Source organism: Microtus oregoni, unplaced genomic scaffold (genome assembly GCF_018167655.1).
Source record: "Microtus oregoni isolate MIOR12 unplaced genomic scaffold, Mior012 000027F_ref0000203, whole genome shotgun sequence".
Taxonomy (NCBI): domain Eukaryota; kingdom Metazoa; phylum Chordata; class Mammalia; order Rodentia; family Cricetidae; genus Microtus; species Microtus oregoni.
This window is the reverse complement of record NW_024543086.1, coordinates 17,818,983-17,841,073: the sequence shown is the minus strand read 5'-3', so window position 1 is coordinate 17,841,073 and position 22,091 is coordinate 17,818,983. Positions and strand designations below refer to the sequence as shown.

Below are 22,091 nucleotides of genomic sequence, written 5' to 3'. Positions count from 1 at the left end.
GAGAACCACACTACTCTATATACTACTCTATATATACCCAGAATTCACCTTTGCCTCCCAAGTGCTGAAGTTAAAGGGATTCACCACCACGCTCAGCTGAGAGCCATCTTTAAAGAAGAGAATTGGCAGGAGACGCTACAGACTAATGGTTCTCAACCTTCCTAATGCTGTGACCATGTAATGCAGTTCCTCATGTGGTGACCCCCAACCATAAAATTATTTTCATTGCTACTTGTAATTTTGCTACTGTTAGGAATCAAATGAAAATATATGATATGGGGGCTGGACAGATGGCTCAGCGGTTAAGAGCATTGTGTGCTCTTCCAAAGGTCCTGAGTTCAATTCCCAGCAACTACATGGTGGCTCACAACCATCTGTAATGAGCTCTGGTGCCCTCTTCTGGTCTTCAGGCATACACGCAGAAAGAATATTGCATACATAATAAATAAATAAATAAATAAATAAATATAATATTTTTAAGAATATGTGATACGCTGAATATCTGATAGGGGGACCTTTGTGTGGAGGGATCATTTGACCCCAAAGGGATTGTGACTCACAGGTTTAGAACTACTGTTACAGATGTACAACTGCTACAGGGTTAGTCTCAGTACAGCAATGTGGAATCCACGTTCCTGTGTTAAAAGTGAGGTTGGGGGCTGGAGAGATGGCTCAGTGGTTAAGAGCACTAGCTGTTGTTCTTCCAGAGGTCCTGAGTTCAATTCCCAGCAACCACATGGTGGCTTACAACCATCTGTAATGAGATCTAGCACCCACTTCTGGCGTGCGGGTATACATGGAGGCAGAATGTTGTATACATAATAAATAAATCTTTTTTTTTTTTAAAGTGAGGTTAGGATGTGGCCAAGGGTAGCGTTTAATTACCTATTATGTAGTATTTACTGCTAACAACTGGCCATCCATTGTGGGGTCAGCATCAGCTAAGTTTTATTTGTGCATATCTCCAATTCAGATAAAAATCAAAGAAAAATTTAAAACAGCTATTAGAGGCCAGGGCACTAACTTAGTCGATAATGGACTTGTCATGCAAATTTGATGACTTGAGATTGATTCCCATCACTCACAGAAGCAGCCAGCTATAATAATCAACCCTCAGGAGATGGAGACAGGATCCTTGGGGCAGGCTGGCTCGATAGCCATTTTCCTGAAGAACACCCTTAAGGTTGATCTCTGACTTCCACTTGCACCTTTTCAAACACAGATACACACACACAATGGTATTGGAAGCCTTGATGGTAACAGATAGATGTAATCCCAGCATTTGAGGAGCTAAGGCAGAGGGAATGTGAATTGGAGGCCAACCTGAGCCTCTTCTTAAAACACAAGCAGAGCTGGGCGGTGGTGGCGTACTCCTTTAATCCCAGCACTTGGGAGGCAGAGGCAGGCGGATCTCTATGAGTTCGAGGCCAGCCTGGTCTGCAAGAGTTAGTTCCAGGACAGGCTCCGAAGCAACACAGAGAAACCCTGTCTCGGGGAAAAAAAAAAACACAAGCAGAAAATTAATGGAAGCTGGCTATGATATATCATGTTATATGCTTGGGAAAGCAGAGGCACGATCACTGCAATTTCAAGATCAGCCAGTGATAAATCTTGCCTCAAAAAAATCTTTTAATGGTTTTAAATAATAATAGAATACTGTGTTTATAACCTAAAATGAAAAGGTCTGTCTACACAATGCAAAAAGTTATAAGGATCAGGTATGGTGGTACAGTCCTATAATCTCATCTACTCAGGAAGACTGAGGCAGGATCATGCATTCATGGGATCAGGATAAGAGGGCTTGGAATGTCAGAAAAAGTATATTGGAACTGGAGAGATGGCCCATCAGTTAAAAGCACCGGCTCTTCCAGATACCCAGGTTAAATTCCCGGCACCCATATGGCGGCTCACAACTGTCTATAACACCAGTTCCAGAGGATACAATGCCCTCACACAGATACACATGCAGGCAAAACACCAATGAACATAAAATAAATTATTTTTTGAAAAAAGAAAAAGTATGTTTAAGGAGAAAATATTTTGTATGAATATATTATATAGGTAGGTACTAATATGTATGTATATTAATAGTAAAAATAGTTGGAGGACTAGAGAAATGATTCATTGGTTAAGAGCCCTAGCTGCTCTTGCAGCAGACCCTGGTTCTGTTCCTAGCACCTAAACATCAACTCATAACTGTCCATAACTCCAGTTCCAGGAGATCCAGTGTCTTCTTCTGGCTTCCATGGGCACCAGGCATGCACATAGTACACTTATATGCATGCAGGCCAAACACTCATACGGTATTTTGTTTGTTTGTTTCTGTTTTTTTAAACATGATTTCTTTGTGTAGCCCTAGCTCCATGTTGGCATCGAATTCATAGAGATACACTTGTCTCTGCCTCCCGAATGCTGGGATAAAGGCATGCACAGCCACCACTTGGCAATCTTTTTTTAATTTGAGTCTTTCTTTATAGTCCTGGCTGGCAAGAAACTCAGTATGTAGACAAGGCTGGCTTCAAACTCATAAGAAATCCACCTGCCTCTGCTTCCCAAATTCTGGGCTTAAAGGCACATGGCACTATGCCCAGCTAAAATAATTTTGTAATTTGAAAACCGTTGTGAATTTATAAATCACATAGTAGGCAAGGACCAAATGCCAGAAAGAGATGAGAAAAGCAAACGACAAGTACCCAAAAGTATCTTTAGGGAAAATGCAGATTAAGTATATTGTGTTTTGACCAATTGTATAGCAATAACTGGATTCTGTTAGCCCTAGTAGTGGTGCTTTGACCCATCTCCCCATGACTACCCAGCAGCAGATTTCATCTGTGTGTTCTGTCCATGGGCTATGCCTGGAGCCCAGGGACCTGATTTAGAGTCTTGGTGGCTCTGGCTGACTGCTTCAGAAATACCTATTGGCATGGGCCAGAAGTGGGTTAATTTGTAGCTATAACAGGGATCATGGATTGTACTTTCTGGTTGTACTCTTAGGAGAAAGAGATGTTATTCTGCCTATGTATACTTGAATGCGTTTAAAAAAACCGTAGTAAACATCTGGAAAGATGCCCATAGCTTAGACCCTTTTTAATCCTTTATTTCGAATTGAGAAGAATGGAATGAGAAGAGCAGCGAGATGGAGACAGGACTTTTTTGCTCTGTTTTTCTCTGAATTTTTCATGTGGTAATCCAGAAAACTCTACAGTGTACATTAAAATAGGAGACTGTTGCTCTGCTGCCACTCATGTGTCTTTCTTATTCACAGGTATGGATCTTGGAGGGAGCCCGTCAACCCCTACTATGTCAACTCTGGCTATGCTCTGGCCCCAGCCACCAGCGCCAATGACAGTGAACAGCAGAGCCTGTCCAGTGATGCTGACACCCTATCCCTTACGGACAGTAGCGTGTAAGTCCCAAACTTGCTGACTGTATGCTTCAGTGCTCTTTGCTTACCCCACTGGCTGGTCCTTACTGATTGATTCTTGTAAAGCTTGACTTGAGTGTCCCCAAGGAACAAACACTAAGCTGGCCATGATATCTTATATTTGCAAGCCCAGAACGTGTGATGCTGAAGCTGGAGAATTGTCATGATTGCAAACCAACCTGATCTATAGAATGAGACTGTTAAAACAGAAACCCTAAAGAAAGAGGACAGACTGCTCTGTGAGTTACAGTATCCTTCAAAAACTAGCCCAAGGGCCAAGGTGTAATTAATTCAGTGGCAGCCCTGGGTTTAATCTCTAGCACAACAGCAGCAAAATTGTTTAAAAATCCTGGAAAACTAGGTGGTGGTGGCCCACGCCTTTAATCACAGCATTTGGGAGGGAGAGACTAGTGGATCCTTTTAGTTCGAGGTCAGCCTTGTCTACAGAGTTCTAGGACAGCTAGGACTGTTGCACAGAGAAATCCTGTATCAAAAGACAAAAACAAAAAAAAAAATCCTGGAACGGAATCCAAGCTAGAGTTGAAGTTTGCATTAGTTCTCTCTCCTAGAGGCCAAGCAGCTTTTAAGAGCAGAGGACTCAGAGAAACTGGAGGTTCATCCTCTACAGAGGATAGATTTCACTGGAAAGATGGGCCCAGGTAACAGGCAGCCTTCTTCCAGGGCAGGGCTGGAGACAGTCCTGGGATCCATCAGGTTATATGAATGTGTTTCTTGCCCATGTTGTTCTGCCTTGGACTCTTTATTATATATACAATGTTCTGTCTGCATGTATGCCTACACACCATAAAAGGGCACCAGATCTCATTATAGATGGTTGTGAGCCACCGTGTGGTTGCTGGGAATTGAACTCAGGACCTCTGGAAGAGCAGCCAATGCTCTTAACCTCTGAGCCATCTCTCCAACCCCATGCATCTTGATATATCGTGAGTAGTCCTGGGGAGCTGGGGAGACTGGATTCTGTGCTAAGACCAGTTCCCTGAGTGAATTCCAAGCCATGGAGAGGCAGATCTGAGCCTCCACTTCCCTGATACTATGATCACAATTTAGGAGCTTGTTTTTTCTAATGTCACATTCCCGAAAGTCCTTGTGGGAATAGACCTGTCATGAACCACCTCCTGCCGGTGGCTTTTTGGAGCTCAGGTGCATATTAAGTAATTAAATTAAGTAATTTAATGGCATAAAACATTTTGTTGAGTTAACCCTTCAGCCTGGAGTTTCTTGGAGTTCTGACTCAGTCACGCTTAGTCCAGGTTTGCCCCATTCCTGGAGCTCCCTCCAAAAGCACCCTAGTGTTGGATTAAGTCTTTGCTTATTACAGTGACCAGGAGCAAGTCTTCTAATCGCCACTAGATGTCCCTATTTCATGACTGCGCAGGGTTCCCAACAGGGTTCTTGGCCTAGCTCAGCAGTTCTGCTCTACCTGTGTGTCTCTTTGCGTGAAAGCTGGGAAATTGGTAGGTATAAATTAGAAGGAAGGAGAGTGCTCACCAATGGTATATATGGGTGTGTGTGTGTGTGTAGAAGCCAGAGGTCAGCACTAGGTGTTTTCCAGTGTTGATCTCCAGGCACACTCCTTTAATCCCAGCATCTGGGAGGCAGAGGCAAGTAGAGCTCTGTGAATGTGAGGCCAGCTGGTCTACAGAGTGAGTTCCAGGACAGCCAGAGCTACATATTGAGACCCTGTCTTTAAAAAGGGGGATAAACCGGGCGGTGGTGGCGCACGCCTTTAATCCCAGCACTTGGGAGGCAGAGGCAGGCGGATCTCTGTGAGTTCCAGGACAGGCTCCAAAACCACAGAGAAACCCTGTCTCAAAAAACAAAACAAAAAAACAAAGTATAAAAAGGGAGATAAATACACACACACACACACACACACACACACACACACTGTGTTATATGTTCTGCCTGCATGTTTGGTTTTGGGGGATGTTTGGCTTTTTTTTTGTTGTTGTTGTTGTTGTTGTTGTGTTTTTTTTTTTTTTTTTGGTTTTGATTTTTAAGACAGCGCTTCTCTGTGTGACAATTCTGGCTATCCTGGAACTCAATGTGTAGACCAGGCTGTCCTTGAACTCACAGGATCTGCCTGCCTGCTTCTGTCTGTGAGTGCTGGAATTAAAGAAGTGCACACCACCAGCTGGCTTGCATTTATTTATTTGTACAATGTGTGTGTCTAGTGCCCTGGAGGGCAGATGAGGGTGTAAGATATCCTAGACCTAGAGTGGTTTTGAGCTACCATGTAGATGCTAGGTCCTCTGGAAGAACAAATGCTCTTAACCACAGAGCTGACTCCACAGCTCCCTAAAATTTTAAAAAATTTATTATGAGTGTGAAAAAAAGAATGTAGGGGTGTGTGTGTGTGTGTGTGTGTGTGTGCGCGCGCGCGCGCGCGCGCGCGCGCGCGCGCGTTATAGCACATGTGGAGGTCAGAGAGCAACTATAGAGTGGTTTTTGGTTTTCTCCTATTACCTTGTGGGATCCAGGAATTGAATTTCAATTATCAAGCCTACACACCTATTGTATTCCCAAACGGCCTCTACCCACTGAACAATCTTGTTGACACTAAACCTGGAGGTCACTTATTCAGTAAAATTAGCTGAGCAGTGAGCACCAGGGACCTTCCAATGCTAGGACTGTAGGCATACACTTCCATGCCCAGCTTTGTTTTATTTTTTAAGTGGATGCTGGGGAATCATGTTGTTGTAGCAAGTACTTTACAGCTGATCTAGCTCCCCAGCTCCCCACTTTCCACTATTGTGTGTCTGTGTAGTTGTGTAGTTTTGCTTTTTGTTTTCATTGATATAAGTGAACATTTCTTAGAGAAACTTAGCAGCATAGCAGGCCACATAATCTGGTTTCACTGTCATCTCATTTCTGTGTTCTAATCTAGACACTTCAATCACTTTTCACCCCCCCGCAGAAGATTCTGATTAAACAAATGCAGCTCTGAAGACATAACTGTTAGCAGTTTACCAAATCTAATGGCTTAATTATAAAGGAGAATATTTCCTTAAATATTTTAGACAGTTCACAAAAACTGAATAACATTGATACCAACAGGAGTCACATGTCCTCCTACCAGATATCTCCCCCAGATAGAATTTCTGTGTTAACCCTAGCTGTCCCAAAGCTCACTCTGTAGACCAGTCTGACCTCTCAAAGATCCTCCTGCCTCTGCCTCCTGAGTGCTGGAACTAAATGCTTGAACCACCACTAACCGGCTGAAACCAGTTTCTAACTATCTATTATATAAAAGTCTTAGGGTTACAAGGAATAGCTTTCAGAGTACTTACGATAGCTGCTTTGGGACTATAGCATTTCTAATTACGTTCTAGCTTCCCAACCCTAGAATGTAAATTGTTTTAAGTAACATATTTTTAAAGCAACAGTATTTTTAAAAGTAAGCTTATTAAAGAATGATTTTTGTTATTGTTGTTTATTGGTGTGTCAAATCATGCCTAGATAGTAGTGAGGGTCCTAATAACCTGTTTGGTTGGTTAGTTGGGTTTTTTTTGTTTGTTTGTTTTGTGCTTTTAATTTTTTCATTCATTTTATATACCAGCCACAATTCCGTTCCCACCCCCTACTCCCTCCCACCCCCCTCCACTTCCCATTGAAGGTAAGGCCTGAAGGGGAGTCTTGTCTACAAAGCCTGGTACATTCAGTTGGGACAGGACTAAGCCCCCCACCCCCCCAATCAAGGCTGAGCAAAGGCATCCCACCATAGGGAAATATAAATATGCCCAGGGGGCCCTCAAGCAGACAAAGCTACACAACTGTCTCCCACGTGCAGAGGGCCTAGTTGGGTCCCATGCAGGCTCCACAGCTGACCATCTAGAGTTCCCAGGAGGTTGGCTCATCAGTTCTCTGTAGATTTCCTCATCTGATCTTGACCTGTCCCTCTTCTAAAACTTGTTGAATGAGTAAATTCCACACTGATTTTGCTAAATTATTTGCTACAGGCATTATAGAAATACATGGTTTGTTTAGAGTTATATTAATTCATAATTAACAACTAATAACAAATTTGAGCTGAGGTAGTGGTAGTGCATTTCTTTAATCCCAGTACTTGGGAGGCAGAGGCAGGGCTACACAGAGAAACCCTATCTTGAAAATTAAAAAACAACAAAAAGAAAGAAAAAAACAAGTTTGAAACACATGATACTATTTTAGGATGAGAAAGCATTTACAAGAAAATAAGGTTAGGGACTGGAGCGAAGGCTCAGTGGTTAAGAGTACCAGCTGCTCTTCGAGAGGACCTGAGTTCAATTCCCACCACCCACATGGCAGTTCACAACTGTCTATGACTCCAGGGGATTCTGCATCCTCACTAAGACATACATGTAGCAAAATACAAATGAAAATAAATAAGCTTGTGACTAGGATGTAGCTCAGTGGTAGAGTGCTTGCATAGAAGGCTAGATTCAAGCCTCAGTGCAAAACTACATGCATGCATGCATACATACATACATACATACATACATAAATACATACATACATTGGGGGAAATAAAGAAGGCTGTAAGTTTGAAATTTTGCTGCTGAAAATTCTGTCTTTATCCAAGAAGTCTGTAGTAGTTTTTAGGGCTCACTCTAGAAGCCAAATTAATATCTCAGCAATCCATTCTGGCTGAGAGAGGTACACCAGCTCCAGGCCAGAAGGACAGAGCCAGAGATGCAGCCAGCAGGAGGAGTATTGTGGAAGCCCATTTGTCTAGGACTGAGGTACTTCATCCTAATTCTGTTTCCTCCTTCCATCTCCACACCAACTTCTCTGTCCCCAGCACAGATAGACCACTTGCTAGGCTAGGCACTCTCCTCCATGTCTCTTTCACTACACTTACTGAATGTAGTTTTAGAGGATGGTCCCCTTTATGTTCATGGTTTTTGTTGTTTGTTTTGTGTTTTGGAGACAAGGTCTTTCTGTGTGGCCCTGACTGTCCTGGAACTCACTGTGTAGACCAGGTTTGCCTCAACTTACCAAAATCTGCCTGCCTCTGCCTCCGGAGTGCTGGAATTAAAGGCGTGTGCTACCACCCCCGGCTTGTACCAGTTTTGTGGCTGGTTCTTTTCATTTGCCTGCCCTTAAACATTCTTCCAACACATGACTTTTTAAAATAGAGCATGCCATCTCCTGGTGCTCGGAACTGAGTTTGGCCAGTGCCATGTGGCATATATTGGACTGTTTCCTTTTCTACTCCAGTAATCATGTGGTAGTGATACCAGGATGGACTTTGTCTCTTTGTGTTTTGTTATATCTGAGGAATGTCTCATTTAATTCTCTCTTAATTAATTAATTTTGAGACAGGGTCTTACTCTGTAGCCCATGCTAGCCTGGAACTCACTGTGAAGACCAGGCCGGCTTTGAATTTAGAGAGCCACTACCTCTGCCTCCTTAGTGCTGAGATTAAAAGTGTGTGCTACCATACTTGGCTATATTTCGATTTTGAATCTTTGAATGTTGACATTTTCAGCAACACTCTTTTCCTGAAGTCCTTTGTGACCTCTCACTGCCAGAGTAGTTGCCATCATAGCCCCATCAGAAGAGGACCGCAGTTGTGTCTGTAGCACCTGGTCCTCCTCGTCCTATGGAACTCATAAGACTTAACCTCCAGCATAACCTTTTCTGCAGCCTCTGAATATTTTCTTAAGAAAAGAACATGTTGGGGCTAAAGAGGTGGCTCAGTGGTTAAGAGCATTGAACTTCTCTTCCAGAGGACCTGGGTTCAATTCCCAGTACCCACATGGCAGCTCACAACTGTCTGTAATTACAGTTCCAAGGGACCCCACACATGGTAAAAAACACTTATATATAAAATAAAAAAAGAGAAAAGATCATATTATCAAAATGGAGACACTTAAAATACGTGTAGATGGTTTTTGTTTTAGGATCTGTTCATCTTAGATTTTATTGGGAGACTTAAGAAATTGGTATACAAAACTACCACCTGTATTTGAACATACATCTGAGGCAAAAAATGAAATGATGTTTCTCACTATACCTTTTGGGATAGCTTACGAGTTTCTCACGTTGGAGCCGTAATTGGATCATACAACTGTTCAACAAGGTGTTTCCTAGTACGATGACACCCATCTTTAGATGTAGGGTTTTTTTTTTTGTTTGGTTTTTTTTTTTTTTTTTTTTGGTTTTTCGAGACAGGGTTTTTTCTGTGGCTTCGGAGCCTGTCCTGGAACTAGCTCTGTAGACCAGGCTGGTCTCGAACTCACAGAGATCCACCTGCCTCTTTAGATGTAGTTTTTGAGGACAAGCCTAATCCGCAGAGGCTGGGATTTTAAAGTGTTGTGTCTAAGTATAGAAGAAACAGGTTTCAGCTGTTGGCTTTAGGCCACCATCTTGAGTGCCTGGGAATCCAAGTCATATGAATTTTAAACTCCCATTCCTCTATTTTCTATGTCCCCTTTGCATATGTAAAAGGAAAAACACTGTAATACTACCCTCTTGCCCAAGCACCTGGGAAGGTTGCCAGGGCAATCCTCTGATGGGGATGTGTCTTTTCTGCTGTCAAGCATAGTATGGTTGGAGTTCCGCTGTCCTTGATGACTTCCCACCTCCCCCAGAGGGGCAGGATACACAGATCACACACCTTAACTGCCCTGTGGACTCTTTGATTAGCAAGATAATTTAAAAACCTATCCTATTTGCCATGGAGATTGCAGTCCTCCCACCCACCTGTTTTCATGTAACTAGAGAACTGTAGTGAGAAGACCCAGCACTTTGGTTTGTCAGCCTGTCTTTTCTGATTTGCTAGTTCCATTTGTTGCCATAATTGATTCCTAGAGCACTTTCTAGAACTATAGGATAGAGGCTGGGCAGTTTCACAAGGTGTTGGATTTGTTGTCTATCTCAAATAAGCAAGGGTCTGGCCTTTTAGTGACCTTAGTCCTTGGATTTATGGCTGCTAAAGGCTGTTTATAGTTGGCCTTACATGTTTGCTTCGCTCTTCTAAAAGACTCACAGTGGCCTGGGTTCAGTCCCCAGAATCTACACATGTGCTGTGGTACATATACTTACCCATATACATGCATAAACTATATACATGGTGTGTGTGTGTGTAATAAAAATTTTTAATGTGAAAATGATTCTTAGCTATCAAACTTTCAGACTTTATAGACTCAGAGATAAATAAAGTAAGGGCAGCTGATCTTCATTGAAATGTTGATAAAATAGTAGCTAGAAGAATATTTCATGACTGAGTTCCTGGGCTTTTCTATATATGAATTTTATGTGTGTATGTCATGAAGTGCATGTAAGTAACATATATGCATGCACATGGGCTGATACAATGTGGATATATCATTGCTATCAGTAATGCCCATGGGCTGGTAAGTATATGGTACTCTGCTGTATCTTATTTTCTACTTGAGCTAATGGCTATATCTTTTGTCTATTCAGGGATGGAATCCCCCCATACAGGATCCGTAAGCAGCACCGAAGGGAGATGCAGGAGAGTGTCCAAGTTAATGGACGGGTGCCTCTACCTCACATTCCTGTAAGTCCCACATATTCAGCAGCACTATACCTTCTCTCCAGATGCCTAACTGGTTTCTTACACAGAGTTGGCCACCATGGCACCAATCAGTAGGAGAGATACTTGGTAGGCTTCTTAGGACCACAGCTTACCACTGGGCACAGCAGACAGTCTGTCTGAGTGATGTTGAGCTGAGAGATAACCATCAGAGTAGATAGTCTATGGTAGCTCCCAAATCTTGAACTGCTTCTTTTGCTCAGTAACAGGAAGTGACTTCCAGTTAGCACCCACCCTTCCCTGTATGGTTTCTCTGTAAAGTCAGATATTCTTCTGTAGTAGTTCTGAGAAGACAGATTTCTACTTGGGACCCAGCCCTGGACATTGCAAGTCACCTGACCCCAGGGTATGTTAGATATCCATTCACAGGCTTTGCTCCTGAAGGAACTTGTCCTTTTTGTGGCTGAGCCGTGGGTGCTGCCGTGTAGACATCTTGGCTCAGAAGCTGCCTCAGCATTGCCTCTTGGGTAATACAGTAGCTTGTCCTGAGCCTGTTGACTCTGTGTTTGAGTAGGCATTTATAGTTCTCTCTACTTGCACTGACCACTAGTGGCACACAGAACAATTATTGTTCCTTCTGGCACACAGGCTTTGGGCAGAAAACTTGTAGGAGAACTTGGGGAGCTTGTAGCAGTGTTCTCCACCCATACCTGTGTAGGGAGGACGGGCAATTCAGAGCATCACACAGACATTGGCATTTGTTTTGATTCATTTTATTATTTTGAGACAGCAACTATGTAGCTCTGGCTTACCTTGAGCTCACTGTGTAGACCAGGGTGATCTTGAACTCACAGAAATCCACCTGTTTCTCCTGGGCACTGGGATTGAAGATATGTACCATCACACCCAGCCTCATCAGAATTTCTTAGTTGGAGTCTTTCAGCTTTTTGACTGCACCTTCAGTTCCCAAGTTAGGAAAGATTCATTTGTGATTGGAAAATCGTGTTCATTTTATATATGATGTATTTTGTGTCTCCCATTGCTGTAACAGAGCCTAGAATCCCAACCCTCCTGAGTGCAATTCTACTCTGATTACACTCAGCCATGCATCAGGACCAGGCACTGTTCCATCCAGGATTTCCTTTGAACTAGTGTATGCTGTGGGACTAGCCTGCTTCAGAACCAGAAGTTCACCCTAGGAGTTTTTAGTGACTGGTGCTGTACTTACTCAGCTTGATCCTGTGTTCCTAGTGCTGTTTACACTGAACCTCAGGAATTCCCCACCTTATGTCATGAATGTTTTTCTGTGACGAGTTGTGAATATTTAGTATAGGGCATGTTGGTCAAGGTACTGACCACTATCTGTCTGGGAGCATGTATACCTGCTCACTCAGGGGTGCCACAACCTACGCATACCAGGACCATGCCCAGGCCTCCAGTAATTTAGTTGTGAGTGGCTAGAGAGAAGTCCACGTCGTCAGGTCAGTGCTCAGTGAAGGAAGAAAGGGAGCCAATGAGGATGTTAGTGTCTCTGTAAAAGGGAACCATAAATACCTGCTTTAAAATAGATGTAACCAGCAAGGTTACTTAGTGGATAGATATACCTGCCTCCAAGCTTGATGATCTATGTTCTATCTGTAGAACCTACCGGGTGAAAGGGGAGAATAGAACCAACTCCTGCAAGTTATCCTCTGATCTCTACATAGTGCCATTGTGCACATATCTACCATGTGCATGCTCACATATTCAAACAAATAAATGTATAAGAACTTTAAAATAACTAAGATCAAGTTTTCCTGTACACATCCTCTTACTAGGCTGTCACTGTGCTGCTCTATAAAGGATACAGGACCATCCTGTGAAGGCAACCCTACTGACTATTGTGTCTCTCTCCAGCGCACTTACCGAATGCCAAAGGAGATCCGGGTAGAACCACAGAAATTTGCTGAAGAGCTTATTCATCGTCTAGAGGCTGTCCAACGCACTCGAGAAGCTGAAGAGAAGCTGGAAGAACGGCTGAAGCGTGTACGGATGGTGAGTGGACTATATGCTTAGAACCGTGTCAAGGCCACTATTTCCTGTGGCTTGGAAGTCCTGCACTTAGGGTAGCCTCCATTCTGAAATGTTCTACTCAGCCTGCTTCTTACTATTTCTGGAGCCCACCTGCCTTTCTGTTCAGCACCTTGTTCCTCTCTCTTTTACTATGAACTGAGCTTAGTGTTTCCCCCAGCAATCTCTTCCTGCCAGGAGATGCCTAGGAGGAAGTTCCCAAGGCTCCTAACATTTGAAGAAGACAGGAAACTGACAAAACGGTTGTGTGCCTAGCCTTGGCAGGTGGCAGGAACTGAGCTAAGGCACAATGGACCTATGGTAGTAGGCAGGCTGGACAGGTGCCGGGCTCCTGCTCACTTAGGGGACACTACAGAGCATAGTAACTGTAATGGCTTCCTTGGGGCTCATTTTGGCTCATTGAGAAACCACTAACCACTATTTTGTTTATTTGGTTTGGTTTCAAAAGAGACAGGATGGTGCATTCCCTTAATCCCAGTGCTGGGATTCCCTTAATCCCAGCACTCCAGAGGCAGAGGCAGGCGAATCTCTGTGAGTTCAAGGCCAGCCTGGTTTACAAGAGCTCGTTCCAGGATAGGCATCAAAGCTACACAAAGAAACCCTGTCTTGAAAAAAACAAAACAAAAATTTAGAGGCGGGGGGGAGTTCTCTCTATAGCCCTGGCTGTCCTGGAATTCACTCTGTAGATGAGGCTTGCTTCAAAGTCAGAGATCCACCTGCCTCTGCCTCCCATTAAAGGCGTGCACCACCACCACCACCTGGCTAAGAAACCACTGCTTTTGTATATATTTTTGTTTTTTCTATGCTACTATAGAAAGACCTTCTTTATGTAGGGCCATGGCCTACCTATATGTGTCCTTCATTCCCAGTGTTTTATGATAAACAGTTTAACACTTGCAAATTCAAGCCTGCCCTCCCTCCCTCTATACCTCCCTTCTTCTTTCCTTCCTAAGACACAGTCTTACTGTAGCCTGCCTGACCTGGTATTCGCTATGCAGCCCAGGATGGTTTCTTACAGCAATACTCTTGTTTAAGCCACCCAGATGCTGGCTTACAAGTGTGTGCCAATGCCTGGCTAAGATCAAACATTTTTATCTATGCAGGTTTTCATACTGGAAGTTCTAGAGTATAATGTTCAACTGTGGAGGTTCTCTGTTACTTTACCTGATGTTTTTATTTGACATATGGAACCCAACCCTCTCCAAACTCAGAGCCCCAGTCTAGGCCCATCCCTACCCTCTCAGACTCCTTGTAAACTGTGTGCATTGTCTAAGAGTTACATCCTTAGCAGCAGATCTACATACTACTGTAGACACAGGGCTAATGGTGGCACCAGTTATAATCTTCACAGACTGGAGATTTAAGATTAAAAACAAATGGGCTTAAAATAATTTATTTTTAATAACAAAACTGAGGAAATAAAATTCTGAGAAGGTCTGAAGAAATGGACAGATTAATGAAGACTGGAGTTCAGCCAGGCGGTAGTGGCGCACGCCTTTAATCCCAGCACTTGGGAGGCAGAGGCAGGGGGATCTCTGAGTTCGAGGCCAGCCTGGTCTATAAAGCAAGTTCCAGGACAGTCTCCAAAACGACACAAAGAAACACTGTCTCTCGAACAACCCTTCCCCCGCACCTCCAAAAGAAAATACTGGAGTTCAGATCCCAGTATCCATGAAACAAGATGGGAATCTACATAAGCCTATAACCCCAACTGGCAGGGGCAAGGGATAGAAACTGAGGCTCACCACAAATCCTACATTTTATTGCAACATATGAGGAATTGGTAAGAAAAGCTGGGTCATCCTTATGTAATGGTGCAAACCTTTAATCCCAGCATCTAGGAGGTAGAGGAAGGTCAATCTCTGTGAGTTCAAGGCCAGCCAGGTCTACACAGTGAGTTCTAGGACAACCAGGGCTATTGAGAAGCCCTGTCTCAAAAAACCAAGAGAGAGAACAAAAACAAAAACCTTCATTTACTGAGTCATAAAACTAAATCTATGCAGTGCCTTCTCAGTGGTCACAACTGACACCAGACCTTTAATCCCACTCAACCTGTTTTTTCCTTGCCTGATAAGAACAGGTTGATGGGATCAGTTCAGATTCCCAGGGCCTTTTGAAATTCAAGCACAGGGTATCCAGGAGTCAACACCTTTCCCTAATTTGACTACATTGAAGTTAGGAAAGTCCTTGACTTGACTGTCAGGATTGTGGCTCACTTCCAGGTCTATCCTCATTCTCGTCCTGACAATGCCGCTGTTTCTCCACAGGAAGAAGAAGGGGAGGATGGTGAATTGCCTTCTGGCCCCATGGCTAGTCACAAACTGCCTTCTGTCCCAGCCTGGCACCATTTCCCACCCCGCTATGTGGATATGAGCTGCTCTGGACTGCGGGATGCTCATGAGGAGAATCCTGAGAGCATCCTGGATGAGCATGTGCAAAGGGTCATGAGGACACCTGGCTGCCAGTCACCTGGTCCAGGCCACCGTTCTCCCGATAATGGGCATGTAGCCAAGACTGCAGTACTAGGCGGTGTAGCCTCCGGGCATGGAAAGCACGTTCCTAAGTTGGGGTTGAAGCTTGATACAGCTGGCTTGCACCACCATAGGCATGTCCACCACCATGTTCACCATAATTCAGCTAGACCCAAGGAGCAAATGGAGGCTGAAGCTGCCCGCAGGGTCCAGAGCAACTTCTCATGGGGCCCAGAAACACATGGTCATGCCAAGCCCCGCAGCTATTCAGAGAGCACAGGCACCACCCCCAGTGCTGGAGACTTGGCCTTTGGGTGAGTCTTGACCCAGCCCTTTCACATGTTTCCCGTGTGGCCTTGTATCCAAGTTGTGGTCCAGAGGGGCCATGGCTCTATGGTGGCTTGATCCTCCCTGATAAAAAACATATGACACCAGGGTCAGGGGCCAGACAGGATCCAGGCATTGCTATGACTGGGTGAGGAGGGGTGGTGGGTTTGTCTTGGGCTATGGTCAGCATGACTCCTACCATATCAAAGCAGACCCCAGACCCTAGACACCTGACCTTCACAGAGATCACTGCCTTCACAGTGGGTTACAGGCCCTCTTGTTGTGCTTGAGAGTTTAGGAAACAGCAAGTGACCTCATATATATTGATCTCACAGTGGTAAAGCTAGTGCATCCTCCAAAAGAAACACCAAGAAGACTGAGTCTGGGAAGAATGCTAGTGCAGAGGTACCCAGTACCACAGAGGATGCAGAGAAGAACCAGAAGATCATGCAGTGGATCATTGAGGGGGAGAAGGAGATCAGTAGACATCGGAAGGCAGGCCATGGGTAAGTACACTACAGGGGCCTGTTCCCTAGCAACTAGCCACCTGTCTTGTTGCCAACACCTTTGCTTTTAGGAGTTTATTTCTGGCTACAAGGTCATATGACTCCACCTAAGTCCCTGTCACCTATGAACTTACATAAGTGGCAGCTATGGGAGAGTCTTCTGCCTTTTACGCCTACTTTCTTCAATTCTAAGGGTTTGAGATAGCTCAGCCCCATCGTGACCTCTCTGCATATCTCTCATCCATCTTGTCTCGTATTACTGTGTGTTTGCACATATTCCTGGCTCCACAGGGAGCAGGTGTCATCCCTGTGGTCCTCTGTATAACCCATTTCCTCAGTCCCAGACTACCCTAATGTGCTGCCTGCCCTCAACATACTCTGGGATACATATTGTAGGAGGGAACCCTTACGTTTTCCTCTGACATCCTTACAAAGACACGTACATGTGTGTTCATTCTCACACACAAAATTAATGTAATAAAATTTTCAAAAAGTAAGAACTATAGAATGCAGCTCAGTGACATCACAGCATGAGCAAACTCCTGGTTCAATTTCAAATTACACAAAAAAAAGAACACTCTTCAAGAAGGAAAGAGTGAACTGTACGGGATCAGAGGAGACCCATGTGACTCCTGTAATTGGGTGGACACACTTTGTTGCTTCCACTGCTTATGCAGTCACTTGTCTTTGTCCCCCAAGGTCTTCTGGGATGAGGAAGCAGCAAGCCCATGAGAGCTCCAGGCCCTTGTCTATTGAGCGTCCTGGAGCCGTGCACCCCTGGGTCAGTGCTCAGCTCCGGAACTCTGTCCAACCGTCTCATCTTTTCATCCAAGATCCCACAATGCCACCCAATCCCGCCCCTAACCCCCTGACCCAGCTGGAAGAGGCCCGCAGGCGTTTGGAGGAAGAGGAGAAGAGAGCCAACAAACTGCCCTCCAAGCAGAGGTAGGCTCACGTGGTGTAGGTGACCTTACATGGCCCTAAGGCTCTTATAAGGCCCTTGAGGTAAGACACCCATTCTGGACTGCTTCTCCACTGAGAACCACAGAGGTAGCCCTGCTGCAGGACAGAGGCTATGAGGTGAATGTTCTCACCAGCACTTGGTCAGATGGACAACAGCTTTTGGGCATGCTCAGCTTAGTGGTGAATTCCTGACCATCTCTGATGACAGCCACACAAAGCACAACCACAGGGAGATGATGGACAATTCTGAAGCACAGACAGTTATAATAGGATTTGTCTGGAGTGATCACAATATTGACCCCTTCACCATCACCGTTCAGCAAGCCTGTTCTTTTCCTTAGGGAATATATTCTGCTTAAACTCAAAAGATTTCTCTTTGGGTAGCAGTGTTCTTGGGAGCTAGAACATGCCTTCTAGAAACCTTTTATTTCGGCTTTCAGTCGGTTACTTGGACATTCTGACTCATTGGAATTCTCAAATGGTAGTAATCTCCATCAAGGCTTAGAATCTGTTTCTTACCCAGTCCCTGGAACTATGGTTACACAAAGACCACTATTGCCCTTTGAAACTATCAGCCCCATTATTAACTTAGGTTGTATAGATTCTGGGGTCTGACCTCACTTCTGAGGGTTCTCTTTCCCTGGGATGCTACGACTCATGACCAGCAGACTCTGCACTTGTGGTCTCTAATAGGATCAGGCTATAGTTTCCCTGGAAGCTTAGACATTTTAGCTCACTGAAAATCTCTACAGACCCATACCAAGCTCTGAACCTATTCTAACTTTGGTTCTAAAAGAAGTTGCAGCTACCTTGAACACAAGGGGCCACTTTGCCACCTGCTGTAAGCCATGTTATGCATTTGTGCTGCCTGTTCTGTGTAGGAAGTGTTCCTCCTGGTGCTGAAATAGTGTGTGTATCTGGCAGGGGTCGAGGCAGTGGAGGAGGATGTCATGTGGGATCTGCTAGGACTAATGCCCTCAGTGGTCTGGGAAGGGTGCTCTCAGTAGCGAAGTGTTCCTAAGAGGCAGGATTTTCTTGTGGAGTAGGGTACTTTGAGAGTTAGGATTCTCTTGTGTCACAGAGGTTGCATCTGTTCATCCTACCATTACCTGGCAAGCCCCACATGATGGTAACAGTTGTGGTTTTCTCCTGGCAAGTAGCATCAGCTAAACCCTTCTGGTTTGAGTTTTGGGGTATGAGAACACTATCACCACACACACATATATCAGGTCTTAACTGCTGCCTCCAAAATCTTCATGTGTGAGGAAATTGAATGTGTTGAGTCTGTTTGTCTGGAATTTTATAAGCAAGTGTAGATGTATGAGGTGAAAGCCCCAGGCCGTGGAAGGTCCTGGAAAGGTAGACGAGAGTAAAGTCACTGTTAGGTACCCATAGTGACGTACCCACATAGAGGACTCGCTTGGAAAAGGTTTGCTTTGCAGAGATTCTGGGGCATGCCTCAGTCGTGTCAACAGCTCCCCAAGGTACAGTATAACCACTGCTGCTGCTTATGTCTGGTAGCCATGTCATCTTCAGGAAGTTCATGATGAAGTCTGTGTAGAAAGAGCCACATCCCTGAGAGATGGACTGGCAGGCCCTCTCCAAGAATTTCTAGCCTGGGGAAGACATCTGTACAGGGGGTAAAGAGAACCTGTAGCACTGAGACGAGCAGTACTCCAGAGTGTATTCTAAAGAACAGACTGGCATTGATCCTGTGTCTAGACACTTAGGGCAGGACCTCTGATATGTGAGTGGGAGTTCTTGGTAGCTAGTTCCTGCTGCTCACCCTGTCTGTGCACACTGTCCACAACACTGGCTGAGCCCCATCCTCTTTGATGCGGGTTGTTCCCTAGGTATGTGCAGGCAGTCATGCAGCGGGGACGCACCTGTGTCAGGCCAGCATGTGCACCGGTGCTGAGTGTGGTACCAGCCGTGTCGGACTTGGAACTCTCCGAGACAGAGTACGTGCGCCCGTGGGTCCTCCTGGTTCTGCCCATCCCAGCCCAGGCCAAATCCCAAAGTGGAGCAGCTATTTTGATAGGCTTTATCACTGAGCCAGGAAACATCAGGGCTGGAGAAAGGCCTGCTGGGGCTTCTCCTTCCTGTCTCCCAATAGAGAAGATCATGCCTATTCGGTGTAGGGACATGATCCCTATACCTGTGTGTGGTCCATTCAGGCACCACAGCTTGCCTTTCATCTTGTCTTTACTCTCCTGAGCTCCTGAGATAGGTTTGGGGACTGGTGGGTCGACCATCATTCTATACAGGATCAGGTCCACAGTCCTAGTCCCTTTGAAGTAGCACCAGGAGCATGAGCCAAGTTTATAGTAGGATCTAGGTGGTGTGACTACAGCCAAGACTTAGGCTCTGCACGTCTTGCTGCCACGGCCACATGTAGGTTAGGGACATTTCTGACTAAGCCCTTTCTGTGATTTTACTCAAGACAGGAAGATGAGGATCCCCCTTGGGCCTTGCTGCTGACCCAGCCCAAACTCCATTACCCACAACTCATAAGAGAGAGGGTATCCTGAGCTTAGGGCTCTACAGATGGCCCTCTGTTGTTCTGGAGAAGTAGATCTCCCCAGTTCCACCTTCAGAGTTTCAAAAGCCCACTGCTAGAAAAAGGTCTAAGAACTGGACAGTCCCACAACCAGAATGGCCCCAGGTATCTTACTTGTTCAAGGAAAAGCACTGGCATGGGTAAGGCCAGCTGTGGAAGCTTCTGGGTTCCATTGAAAGGTATAGGAACATAGGAGCAGACTCAGAGCAGCTACACAGCATGTATAGGACCTGAGCAAGAAACAGCTCAAGCCTCCAGTCTGCTTTGGAGATCCTGGTCCTGGAACACTTACCTTTCAGATCTGTTCAGCCCTGATTGGTCCATCCTTGAGAGTTATGGAAGTTTGGAGAGGTTGGGACTTGTCAGAGTCTAGGGACCGACTCCCTTATAACCTTGGTGGTGGGGCTTTGTGAACTGAGGGCCTGACTTGGTCATTGTGGGTGTCTGTGCTACTTTTTATCGTCTGGAGGGAAGTGCTTTTCTTAGAGCTCGACCTTTAGCTCATTTCCTAGTGAGTAGTTTACACAGGACTGGCATCTAGATTTTGGGTAGGTGGGTGGCAAGGTGAATACCACATTGCTGAGTGAGGTACTGACCCTGGGATGTCTTGTCCTCTGTTTATAAATGGTACCATTGAGGTACTCTGTGTGACCTTGGCCTGAGCCCACTACTTACCATTCTCTTTCTGTCCCAGGACAAAATCACAGAGAAAGGCAGGTGGTGGGAGTGCACCACCATGTGACAGCATCGTTGTTGCCTACTATTTCTGTGGAGAGCCCATCCCCTACCGGACCCTAGTGCGGGGCCGTGCTGTCACCCTGGGCCAGTTCAAGGAGCTGCTAACCAAAAGGGGGAGCTACAGGTGAGAAAAGCTGCAGCCTTAAAGCACACTTGCCCAGCATGCTTATGGGTTTAGTGTAGAAGGAAAGAGTTTTCTGTCCCACCGGTCTTTTATCTTTCCCTTCACACCCCCCCCCCTTCTATCAGCCATGGTTGCTGCTTACTGCCCTATTTAGGGCACATCAGGATTGGGTGGCATCAGGACCCTGCCTCAAAGCTGGACTGGCCCTCTGTTCTAGCCTCAGACCTCTTCCTCCATGTCACTCAGCTCTAAACTCCAGTAGAAAGATTGCTGATACCTGAGAGACTGTGAGTCCTACTTGTATCAGCCCATGTGGATGGCAGGACTTCTGCTCTTCCTGGATTATAATCCTATCAGTGCCTCCACACCCACCAGAAGCCAGGATTGGGGCTCCCAGGGGTTTTCTAGCAATTCTCAACAAGCTGTTAACTTAGCCCTTTCAGTGGTCCCAGCTCTACCCTAAGTGTGGCATTCCTCTCCTGGAGCTGGGTTTTCTCACTGTCTCCACAATTTTCTGCTCCTAGATACTACTTTAAGAAAGTGAGTGACGAGTTTGACTGTGGTGTGGTATTTGAAGAAGTGCGGGAGGACGAGGCAATCTTGCCTGTCTTTGAAGAGAAGATCATTGGCAAGGTGGAAAAGGTGGACTGAGCACTGGGCAACACACCCAGGTTACACCATCACTTAAGGTGCACAGCCATCGGCCAGTGGGCAGCCGTGTCCTCAGGAGCCTGATGTGGGGAACAGCACAAGATTGTGTCATAAGCTCTTGGTGTGGGGGCTCAGGTGTCTGCCATACCTCTGTCCCTCTGGGTCTGGGAAGGAGGGGGTTCCTACTGAGTGGTTCCATGGGGTTCTCTGTTTTGCTTTTCAAAAAGGAAAGCCCCACCTACCCCCATATCACCCCCTGAAGCAATACCAGGAGCCATCCCATGACCCTCAGCAGCTCTTGCTTCTGAATGCAGACTGACCCAGGGATACCTTTACCTGGGCTTGTATTCCTGTGTCCTCCTCTCCCTCTGGAACCTATCCACTGCACCTGGCTGGGCTCAGGCCAAGGAGCAGGGGATCCTTTGGGGGCCTCTGTATATTGTACATGTCACTGAGTGCCTTCAACATGCTGTCTCTTGCCTGCCACTGTGTGAATCTGGTGGCTGAGTACCTCAGGCCCCTTTGCCTGTTTCCAGCCACCAGCTTGGTTCAGCAGGGGGCGGGGTCTGGTCCCTTCTAAGTGTCCATGTAAATATGTATATTTCTCAGGCCAGGGCCAGCAGGGGGTACCCTGAGCCCATTTTTTCATGCAATGACTTGTACAATTATCTTTTCAAAGGTACTTGGATAATAATGAAATAAAACAGTTTTTGAACTGCTTTGGGTCTGTGATATATACTGTCTGCTGCCAAT

General features: G+C 45.4%; 1 protein-coding gene across 2 annotated transcripts in view; it reads left to right on the top strand.

Moving 5' to 3' along the window:
• Positions 1-22,052, top strand: part of Axin1 (axin 1) — a 57,613-nt gene extending 35,561 nt beyond the window's left edge. The window contains exons 3-11 of one of the 2 annotated variants that reach the window (XM_041676336.1): positions 3,266-3,406; positions 10,856-10,952; positions 12,825-12,962; positions 15,266-15,783; positions 16,132-16,302; positions 17,002-17,247; positions 19,119-19,226; positions 20,520-20,687; positions 21,212-22,052. In XM_041676336.1, the coding sequence (XP_041532270.1) occupies positions 3,266-3,406; positions 10,856-10,952; positions 12,825-12,962; positions 15,266-15,783; positions 16,132-16,302; positions 17,002-17,247; positions 19,119-19,226; positions 20,520-20,687; positions 21,212-21,338 (1,714 nt within the window). In that variant the 3' untranslated portion in view covers positions 21,339-22,052. The remainder of the gene's footprint in view (positions 1-3,265; positions 3,407-10,855; positions 10,953-12,824; positions 12,963-15,265; positions 15,784-16,131; positions 16,303-17,001; positions 17,248-19,118; positions 19,227-20,519; positions 20,688-21,211) is intronic. The other variant, XM_041676337.1, reaches the window with a different exon arrangement.
• The last annotated feature ends 39 nt before the right edge of the window (positions 22,053-22,091 follow it).